Source organism: Salvia splendens, chromosome 13 (genome assembly GCF_004379255.2).
Source record: "Salvia splendens isolate huo1 chromosome 13, SspV2, whole genome shotgun sequence".
Classification (NCBI taxonomy): Eukaryota; Viridiplantae; Streptophyta; class Magnoliopsida; order Lamiales; family Lamiaceae; genus Salvia; species Salvia splendens.
Window position 1 is genome coordinate 9,829,086 of NC_056044.1, and position 11,792 is coordinate 9,840,877.

The 11,792-nt window shown below is 37.3% G+C and overlaps 1 protein-coding gene across 1 annotated transcript; it reads right to left on the reverse strand.

The window, feature by feature from the left end:
* Positions 1 to 7,262: 7,262 nt before the first annotated feature.
* On the reverse strand, positions 7,263 to 10,592 carry LOC121762742 (alcohol dehydrogenase class-3-like). The gene is made up of 9 exons (XM_042158723.1): positions 10,468 to 10,592; positions 10,234 to 10,370; positions 9,548 to 9,594; positions 9,113 to 9,438; positions 8,810 to 8,892; positions 8,662 to 8,737; positions 7,904 to 8,061; positions 7,654 to 7,815; positions 7,263 to 7,569 (listed from the first exon to the last, which is right to left on the reverse strand). Exons 1-9 carry the CDS (start codon positions 10,499 to 10,501, stop codon positions 7,453 to 7,455), a joined length of 1,140 nt encoding a protein of 379 aa, XP_042014657.1. The 5' UTR covers positions 10,502 to 10,592; the 3' UTR covers positions 7,263 to 7,452.
* Positions 10,593 to 11,792: the final 1,200 nt, after the last annotated feature.

Genomic DNA, 11,792 nt, shown 5'->3' on the forward strand with positions numbered 1-11,792 from the left:
ATTCACCCACCTAAACATCCTAAACTATGAGTTTGTCAACTCAGAGTTTAAACTCAACCCAAAAAGCGTAGTAGCTAACTAACCCCTCCAGAATGTCGTCGCAAGTGTATTACGCCTACATCCATCTATGTGGGATCGATCCTTTACTCCATTATACTAGCCAGTAGAAGTGGGTGGAGGTTTTGATAACATGTTTAAGGTCCGAACCAACGACACGACTAGGACTAGGTATCCTCTGGATAGTTGAACACCTTGTACAAACATGTTCTTTCAATATCACACAAAAACTCATCCTCTAACACTCTATTCTTCAACGGGACTAGGCATTGAGCTTTCACCTTTAGCTTTCCGGCACCTCCTAGCCATTGAAGTTTATATGGCTTGGGATGTTGGAGATATTTCAACCCCAACTTGGTCACCAATTGCTCACTCACCACATTAGCACAACTCTCTTCATCAATAATCACCAAACAAGTCTTGTTCTTCACTTTACAATTCATGTGAAAAATATTGCAACGTTGCTTCTTATGCTACTCAAGATCAGGTTGCACATTACTTAAGCACCACTAACGTCTTCAACTCCTCATTTTCCTCATTCCCACTAGAATAAGCCATGCAGGGGTCCAACTTGCCTCCATACCCTCCTTAATTCCATATTTCTCTTCCTCACTATACACGCAACCATCTTGCCCAATAACCATCACACGTTGGTTGTGGCACTCACGCACATAATGACCCAAACCCTTACACTTGAAGCATTGTATTTTTTTATCACTCAAAGGAATGGTGGGCTTGGGCACTTGTGGGCTAGGGAGGACCTTGTATGAGGTCTTCCCTTGAGAGGTAGGGGAGTTCTCCATCTTCTTGCTAAGGGTGCTCCACTTGCAAGGTAATACCCCTCAACTCCTCAACTTGTACCTTATGCTTCAATAGGATGTTGAGGCCATGGATGGACCTATCTTGAGTAGTCTCCTCCGTCTCATCCAACCCTATCTTGATCATCAAGGATAGTATCTCATAGTAATAATCCATCACACTCATCGCCCATTGCCTTAGGTCTTAGAGCCCCCCCTCCCCCCCTCGAAGCATGAGATAGTAGGACCCAGGCACAAAGGATTGCTCCATGATTCTACATAACTCCTCCCACGAAAGTACATCTCTCAATCTAGCCAACCTTCTTCTTCTTATCAAATCATTCCACCAAATATATCATGGCCCCTAAACTCCGCTATTGCAATCTTCACCTTATCAGCCTTGGAATAGTTGTGAAGAGAGAACACTTTATCTGCTTGGGACTCGCATTCCAAGTATGCTTCGGGATCAAATTTTTCATGAAATTCAGGTAGATTATACTTCATGTTCTTGGAAGGATCATCAAATCTAACCCGGAGCTCCTCATCATTGCACCTGACAAACACGGATTTTGTATGTTTTTAAGGACTAGATTTGACTTTTTAAAAATGTCAATCACGCAACTTATGTTCTTAAATAGCATATTTTATACATTTGGTATTTTTGACGTGTTTGTTGATAAATGATAGAAAAAGATAGAAAAATGTGAAAAAATACCAAAGTGCAGTAGCGTCGGTTCAAGCCGATTTTCCAACAAATGTGAAGTCCAATCAGGTCTTAATGCATACCATTCTCTTCTTCTTCGAAAGAGCTTCGTGTGTATATCTTGCACATCTCAATCTGACTTCTGTGGAGAAAGTTATGACTATTCTACGAACATTGCGCAGTGCAGTCTAAGATGGTGGGAATTTAGGCGGAAATTCACGGAAGAAAGGAAATTATTATATTGTGAAGCCAAATCTCTCCCATTTCTTGAAGGCCACGAAAATTATCAAAAAATAAACTTTTTTCCAACCTATAAATACCTCTAACCTAATTCATAATCTTTGTCTCAGAGCCTCCAATCCTTCTTCATCTCTACACCTTCTTCCATCTCATATTCCACACATAATTCATCCATCTTCCATTGGAGCGGAGCTCTTTAGATCCAGGCAAGAGAGAGTGAGGATTGAAGATTCAACCTTGGGTTTTATCTATTTCTTTGAAGTCTTGTATTTTTATTTGTTGTTTTTACTTGTCTATGAGCAGTAAACATCAATTGTGGAATTCTTGGAGAAGATATTCAATTGTTTTTCCTTGTTAGCTCTTATGGTTATTTGATTTATCCTTGTGCCTTCTATATTCAATTGATTAGCCACCTCCTGAATACATGTTAGAGTTTATTAGAGTACTCGGGAGACGAAATAGTTGACTTGGAAAATGGATAATTTACACTTTAATTCAATAGAACTCGGGAGAGTTGAGACGTGAGGTAATTGGTCTTAACGATCTTTTGGGAGTTATATGTTAGAGATTTAAAGCAGACTTTGATTTCAATACCTAATCTACGGATTTCTCACCTCGGGAGGGGTTTAATCTAGTTAAGTGACCGACTTAGTAGCTCTAGAGACCGTAATTCAAGGAAGTCGATTGTGTTTTGGATCCTAAAATTCTACATTTATTCGCCTGTTTTGTATCATAGTATGTTTTTATGCTTTCTGTTATTTGTTTATTTATTTCAGTCTAGCTTTATAAATCAAACCCAAAAAAACTGTGTCTCTAAATAGTATATGAGACGTAGTATATGGTAGTCAGTTGCAATCTTATTCCATGTGTTCGATATCCCGGTATTGACCTTTAGCTATACTAGATCTACCATGTATGCTTGCATGTATTTTTAGTGCTAATAAATAGTGCATCAAGTTTTTGGCGCCGTTGCCGGGGAATATTATTGCTTTAAGCTGATATTGTAGAACGGTTGATAATACTAATTTAGAATGTAATATTTTGTATAGTTTTATTTTAATTTTTTTATTTTATTTGTTTTGCAAGGAGCACGAAGCACAACAATGGATTACTCTACGCTCCTATGGAAGATGCAATTATCTGCTACAACATTTGATATACTCCGTAGAGCGTGGGTGAGATATAAACATATGTTTGATCTCTTGTTTTTATTATTTTTCACCTTTAGTTTTCTCCTCCGTAGAGCTGAAGTTTTTCTCCGTAGAGCTTAAGTTAAAAAAAATAAAAAAATAAAAAACAAATTCTTTTCTTTTCCCGTTTGAATTTTTTCTTTTTTTTCCTTTTTTTAACTTTTTATTTTCATTTTTTTTTCTTAAAAAAATCTTTAAAAAAAAAGAAAAACTAGAACCTCCTTCCTTCTATTTTTATTTTAATTTCTCTACATACACACACTTCAAATTCACATCACTTAATCAAATTCTTTGTATTCTACCAATTATTCATGTGGTTAGTTGTCAATCAACACAAGGTACGTTCTCTTTTAATTTCTGAGCTTTGATCTTGAATTCTTTCATTGAATGACTTTGTTGTTGATATATATATTGGGAGTTTGATAGGAGTTTGATGAGTGACTATTTAATTGGGATTTATAATGGGGAATTTGTGAGTTTTGGATTTTTGTAATAAATAATTGTTGGGTGTGCTTGAGTATATGTTTGATCTTTAGTAGATGAAAATTGAATATCACTTTGGCTTGATTGTTGATACACATAGTTGATGTTCATAGCATTGTGAGGCTATTTTATTTTGCATGAATTTTGTATATTTAGAGCTTAATTGTTTGCTTGATCTTGGTCTATTGTTAAAAAATTTTGCAATTGATTGGGGGATAGAGAATATTATGAGGAATAAAAAATGATCATGTTAAGGTAGATAATTTGATTTGCATATTTTATGCCTAGATATGATTAAAGTTTGAGGGATTGCCACATGTTATGCATTGTACTCTACTACAATTTTCTTCATTCTATGCTCACATTGCAAAATTTTAGGTACAAAAGGCATCCCAAAGAAAATTCCGAGAATGAGGGATAATTTATGAGCTTCAAAGAATGTCAAGTTAAAGACGTGAACCAAGTGCTTGTTGGGAGGCAACCCAACATTGGTATCATTTTTTTCCCTCACTTTTTTATTTTTATTTTTAGTTTACTCACGCCCCTACCGACTTTTCAAACTTATTCTTAACGTAGTTTTGATTAAGTTTGTGGGGATGAAGTGGTGGACCGTGAGTTTAGTGTTTTTGTTTGTTTTTGTTTATTTTTAATAAACCCGAGGTGAATCTTGTCATGAGCATAACATAGAAAACTTAGAAATACTCATGTTTATGGACATCAGTCTGAGTTGCCTATGATGAAAAGTTTGTATATGTTTTGTTTGAGTTGGCTTGATACATTGATTTGATAGTTTTGTGAAAAGGTGCATAATTAATGAATTACTTATTTACCTTGAATCATGCTTATACCTTGTGAGATTTGAGTCATACATTTCTTTCTTGTGTGATTTATTTGCATTCATGTACTTGTTTCTAGAACTTGCTCACAGTCTGCCTAAGTCTACATAGTGCATGTTTAAATGATAAAAGAGGACGTTAGGCCATACTTCTTAGCTACTTTATTTACACAAATTAATGACCTTACTCAAAATATTTTCTTAGCTAGCCACATTTGAGCCTTTAGAGCCTTTTTCTTTGGAAGCTAAATAAAAGGAGAATATTCATACACTCTTGGGGAAATTTAGTTTATATTTTGTGAAAAGAGTTGGAGAGATAAGGTAGAAAAAAAGTAGCGTGCTCAAATGTGAAAGTTGCATAGACATTTGTGGTTTGAAATAGAAATTTGGTTGTGCATAAAAGAAAACAAAGGATGTACAAAAGAAAAAAAAACGAAGGAATTTGGGAAGTGAGAAGAAATTTAGACAAAGACTAGAATTTACTGAGATTCGAATTGTTGGTGCAGTGTTAAGTTTGACGTAGTAGAAATTGATCACTTATGCTATATTTGGGTTTAGTCACTTTTAGCCATATTTCTCCACCTTACCAAAGAGCCTACATTATAACCTAAAATAAAGACATTTCAGATTTTTAATTTAATCACATAAAGTAGAGGAGGGATTAGACTTCGAGCAAGCCTATGGTAAACTTTGCATGTTGCATGATCTGAGAGCATACACTTTTTCCAATATACACTTTGAGAGTGAGTGATAAACATACTTCTAAACACTTTTGAGCGCATGTACTTCAAGATGATCAACGAGCTAGTAAAGAAAATGCACTAACAAGCTTTGTTTGATTTGATTTGTATTCTTGTCAAACTCTTTATTTCTTATTACAATTTTTGAGGCAACTGTGAAGTCTAGTTCTTAGCATCCGTGTTTCTTTATTAGTTTTTCTCTTGTTTTGTTTGAGGGCAAACAAATAATTAAGTTTGGGGGAGTTGACAAACACGGATTTTGCATGTTTTTAAGGACTAGATTTGACTTGTTTTAAATTTCAATCATGCAAATTATGTTCTTAAATTGCATATTTTATATATTTGGTATTTTTGACGTGTTTGTTGATAAATGATAGAAAAAGATAGAAAAAAGTGAAAAAATGTCAAAGTGCAGTAGCCTCAGTCCAATCAGTGCTTAATGCATACCATTCTCTTCGTCTTCGAAAGAGCTTCGCTTGGATATCTTGCACATCTCAATCGGAGTTTTGTGGAGAAAGTTATGACTATTCTATGAATATTGCGCAATGCAGTCAAAGGTGGCGGGAATTTAGGTGGAAATTCACGAAAATTCTGTGGAGAAAGGAAATTATTATATTGTGAAGCCAAATCTCTCCCATTTCTTGAAGGCCATGAAAATTATCAAAAAATAAACCTTTTTCCAGCCTATAAATACCTCTAACCTAATTCATAATCTTTATCTCAGAGCCTTCAATCCTTCTTCATCTCTACACATTCTTACATCCCATATTCCACATAATTCATCCATCTTCCATTGGAGCGGAACTCTGCAGATCCAGGCAAGAGAGAGTGAAGATTGAAGATTCAACCTTGGGTTTTATCTATTTCTTTCAAGTCTTGTATTTATATTTATTGTTTTCACTATCTATGAGCAATAAACATCAATTGTGGAATTTTTGGTGAAGATATTCAATTGTTTTTCCTTATTAGCTCTTCTGGTTATTTGATTTATCCTTGTGCCTTCTATATTCAATTGATTAGCTACCTCTTGAATACATGTTAGAGTTTATTAGAGGATTCGGGAGACGAAATAGTTGACTTGGAAAAGGGATAATTCACACTTTAATTCAATAGAACTCGGGATAGTTGAGGTTTCACGTAAGGTCATTGGTCTTAACGATCTTTTGGGAGTTAGATGTTAGAGATTTAAAGGGGACTTTGATTTCAACACCTAATCTATGGATTTCTCACCTCGGGAGAGGGTTTAATCTAGTTAAGTGACTGACTTAATAACTCTAGAGACCAAAATTCAAGGAAGTCGATTGTGTTTTGGATCCTAAAATTCTATGTTCATTCGCTTGTTTTGTATCTGATGAGGCTCATTTCATGCATGTGTTCTGTGATAAAACTACACCAAATTTTGTATTCTAACGTCCAATTTAGAGCCAGGTATGTGGGAAAGTCCGCCATATTCAGAGAACAAGAGGATCAGCTGGGCGGACGAACGGATCAAGGAGGAGTCAAATTTGCTCCGCAAACGGATCAAGTCAGACTACATGGCATGCGGCAGGAGCACCCGATTAGAAGATTGAGTGTCACACAAGAAAAATCCCCACGGGCGAAGGGTAAGAAAGATTTTTCGAAGGACAGTTGCCCTAGGGATCAAGACCTCACTTCTTCCTATAAATGAAAATAGAGAAGGAGGAAGGAGGCAGCTTCCAGCTCTTGGCACTCAGTAGACTTCACCTCTCTTCTAGGGCTGAAATGTGGGCTCCCAACACACAAACTCCTAAATTCCTTCGCATACACACTTGGTTCCTGTTTTAGTTTAGTTTAGTAGTGGTTTGGTGTTGGTTTTTGTCACGTTGATCGTTTGGTGCGAGACACTACATTCTACTAACTCATTCTACTCACATATCATTTAAAACTAATTTATACAAGTGGACCCCATATTCCACTAACTTTCTTACATTCACTTTTCTTAACATTTCTTAAAACCAGTGCCGGAATGAAATAGGACTTCTATGACGAAATGAGTACATATCAGAGCTTTATCTATCAGCATATTTGGGTATTTTTCTTTGTTATCCCACTAGGTTTATAGCTTGTCAAATTTACCACATTTCCAGTTTAACAATAATCTCAATGGAAGCTAAGAGTAAGAGTAATTTACATTGGAAAATGTTAAACTTCACCATTCTACTTAATGCTCAATCTTACAGAGCCATAGACAATGTGTGCATGAAAATTCAAAGCTTTATTGCATAATTGCTAGAATTCAGTTGTTGATGGTGAAAACAGTGTCTTAGAAAGCATAGGGTGGTAATAAACAGAAAGCATCAACCACAGTAATAAAAGGAGACAGTCAAATAAACGACAGCTCGTACTGAAGGCAGACGCCATTTTTTAACTACAGCACGTGGAACCATTATACGAACATGTCAAGCACAACGCGAAGGCACATTCCTTCGTGCATCATATCGAAGGCTTTGTTGATCTCAGGCAGTGTAGAATTGTGGGTGACGTACTCATCAACCTTGATTTCCTGTAAGAAGAGCAAGCAGAATGTGGGAAGGGCTGACGAGATTAAATTATCCGACAGATTAAGGAGAGCTGAGAATGCACTCACTTTCTTTAGATACTTGTCGACAAGCAAAGGTACTTGTGAGCGACTTTTGAAACCACCAAATGCTGTGCCCTTCCAGACACGGCCAGTCACCAGCTGAAAAGGACGTGTGGAGATCTCTTGACCAGAAGCTGCAATGCCTACAATAACTGATGTTCCCCAACCCTAAAAGTTTTGTACAAACGATCAGTAATTTGTGCATCTTTATACGATAACATATAATTTTGTGGCGATATAATACCTAGTTACCTACCTTATGGCAGCATTCTAAAGCAGCCCTCATTACATCAACATTGCCAATGCATTCAAAACTATAGTCAACACCACCATCTGTTAGATCCACAATGACCTGCTGGATTGGTTTCTCGTGATCCTTTGGGTTGAGGAACTCGGTCACACCAAAGTCCTTTGCTGTGCATCGCAATTTACAGCAAGATCAGGAATAAAAAAGTTAGAACTTTTGTAGCACTGGTTTACTTTCCTAGTAATTATTAGAGTTGAGACACAAAGATGTCCCCTCAATAATTTTTTTTGTATTCTAGAACTAGAGCTAGAGCTATGAGACTCTAGACCAAACGACAAGGATTTATATTAGTATCTTTTTTTTAATGGAAGATAGTTTTACATTAGAAGAAGTCTGTAGGACACCATTAAGCACACGATGACTTAACATGTTAAAGCTACAAAGGCACACGAGATTTTCATATTAAATATTTTGATTAGTAAAAACAGATCAGTTTCATGTCCCGTATGTCTCTAGATATGCAACTTCGCTTATAGCATGAGAAAAATCTGAAGTACTACTTTTACTTCATCTTTCCTAAGAAGAAAATAAAGAGTTGAATTCTCAGTTTTACATGAATTTTTTACATACCAAGCACATGTCTACAACAAGAGCAGAACACTCTTAGCATCAATAAATATCATGCAGTGGAAATCTAATTGATTGCATAAGAAATTAGTGGTATGGTACTATATGCATTTATTGGGATGGTGAAGAAGGTGGAGTACCTCTATCAAACTTTTTCGTGTCAATATCAATCCCTATGATACGGGAAGCTCCAGCAGCTTTTGCACCCTCTGCCACCTGAATCAGAAGTATTCGTCATATTCTTCGTATGATCAAGCCAAGAAGTCAATCATACTAAAGAAAACTCACAGCAAGTCCAACAGTGCCGAGACCAAATACAGCAACTATGGAACCTTGTTCGACTTTTGCAGTATTCCAAACAGCTCCAAGACCTATAAGAAATTAATCATGCCCAGAGATTAAATATTGATGGCTGAGGTATGTTACACATAGGAGTTTGTTAAGTTCGCCAGAAGAAAGACTTCATGAATCGTGATATACTACCTTAATCAGGTAGCGTCAAGAGTGTAACGCCAATCAAACTGATCGTCTGACCCTTTACATCGATAAATTATTGATATTCAACCACCAGATTATGTGAAAGATGCTTGCCTGTTGAAACACCACAACCAAGCAGACACACTTTCTCCAATGGTGCTACGGGGTCAATCTTGGCAACGCTAACATCATGAACAACAGTGTACTGACTAAACGTTGATGTGCCCATGAAATGATAGATAGGTTTTCCATTGATTGAAAAGCGGCTTTTGCGGTCAGTCAACATAACTCCAACTCCAGTAGCTACCCTGACTTTCCCACAAAGATTCGTCTTACCAGATTTGCAAAACTTGCATTCCTTACACTCAGCCTGATAACAGGGAATAACATGATCGCCCGGTTGAACTTCAGTCACACCTTCACCAACACTCTCAACTATCCTGAGATCCCAAAAGCAAAATGTGTCCAATGCTATGTCATATTGCTGACATAAGCAAAGTCAGAAAAGCTAATAGTTCTTTAAAAAAGTACTAGCATTTAACAACATACCCACCAGCTTCATGACCAAGGATGCACGGGAAGAGACCTTCAGGATCCTGCAACGAAGATAATAAAAAGATCAGGTTTGCTGTCGCCTGTCGGTATGATTGTGCTGGTAATATATTGTATTCAAACACTGATAACGATCCAAACCACCATTAAATAGCACTCCCTCCGTCTCACCGCAAGTGATTGATTTCACTTTTTTGGTTTTCCCACTACAAGTGATTGATTTCCCTTTTTAGCTAAAAACAAAGCATCTAGTCTCTCTTACTTTACTTTCTCATTCTTTACTCTCTTTTATCTCTACTACTTTATCATCACTTACATGTTTATAACATTATTTTATTTTGTTGTGAGTGTTGGAGTAGGAGATCCGCTCTGCTTTATCATCTCTGTTATTTATTCTCTCCACTTATCTCAATAAATATCATTTTCTTAAGTCTCGTGCTTATCAGACTGGATACACCCAAATTGAGAGAACACAAATGATACTTCACTAGAGCATATACCTATTGAAAAAGTTCAACTTCCTCTTTACTTCACAGAAAACACATATTCACACATATGAACAGAATATACTCATAAATTTCACATTTAGGATCAAATTGAATAAACTCCTTATGAATCCTTGTAAAATGAATGTGTAATTGAGTAGCATTTTCCTCCAGATCTGTGTGAGCAGTAGGGATTACCTTGCCGCTCCAGGTGTAGGCATCTGTGTGACAGAGAGCGGTGAAGAGGATTTTGATCCTGACTTCTCCGGCTAGCGGCGGCGCCACCTGCACCTCTTCGATCACCAGGGGTTTATTGGGTTCCCAGGCCACCGCCGCTACAAATATTAGTAAAAGAAAAGGGGAAAAGTAATCAATCAACAAAACACTCAATTGATAGGCAGAGAAACACAAGGAAATCGAAGAGATGGATACCTTTGCAAGTAATGACTTGACCTTGAGTAGCCATTGGAGGAGAATGAGAATGACAAATTCACAGGCGCCGATAGCAATAAAATTATGCCATATAATTTTTATAAATTCAAAACATTTTATACTCCACTATTTTAAAATATTTTGTATGTTGGTGCATGAAAGTGAGCACAATACGAAATAAGCACGGAAACAGAGGACACGTGGCAGAAGAGGAGTAACCGAAGCAGAGGACACGTGGCAGAAAGAAGAGTAGTCAGCTCAGTTAGTTTCATAACTGCCAGTTGATTAGGTTGATAAAAGTTAGTTACGAGAGTTACATCTCTATATAAGATGAATTCTCTTCAATTGTAATTCATTCCAGATGTTAATGCAAATTGCTTCTTCTTCTTCTTCGTTCTATTCTCCTGTTCGTAGTTCAATTCAAGTAGGTGCAATTCCGGTTGTTGTTCCGGTCATCAACGACCCCGATTCCGCACCAAGTGGTATCAGCCGTTCTGATCCGAGGCCTGAGATGGTGGACACACGCTCTACTGACATGCGGAGATTGGAGGAATCGGTCAAAGCTACTATGGCTGAAATCTCTGCGAAACTTGTGGACACCGAGAAGCGTCGGGAAGAATCTGAGGCGGCGCGCGAGCTCGCTATGAAGGAATTTCGAGAGGAACTCTTAGCTCTTCAGCTACAACAAAATGAGTTGATGTCTCGTTTCACTCAACCACCAGAAGGCACTCATTCTACTCAATTTACTGGAGGAATTCCACACCGGCAACAATACTTTGCAACTCGCCAATCTAAGGTTGGTTTTCCTATCTTCAATGGAGAGGATTTAACCGGTTGGATTCTCCGTTGTGATCATTTTTTTGAGGTGGATTTAACACCGGACGAATCAAAAGTGCGATTGGCAGTGATTAATTTTGAAGGCCGCGCACTTCAATGGTTCCAAAACTGGGCAAAATATCATGATCGTCCAATGAATACACCATGGCTACTGTTTCTGCGTGCTTTGGAAGCTCGATTTGGTGATCAGCTTCTCGGTGATCCAATGACAGAGCTTTTATCACTCAAGCAAACAGGTTCGTTTGCTGACTACCATGATAAATTTGAATTGCTGCTTGGTAGAGTCTCATTATCTGAATCATATGCTATTAGCCATTTTATCAACGGATTGAAACCTCATGTACAAAGAGCTGTCAGAATGTTCATGCCACAAACTCTAGTACATGCTTATGCTTTAGCTAGACTTCAGGATCTGTCGACTAATGCTAAAGAGGTTATGCCTTACAATTCTAAGAGATTTACTACCACTGATGCTAGATCTACATCAC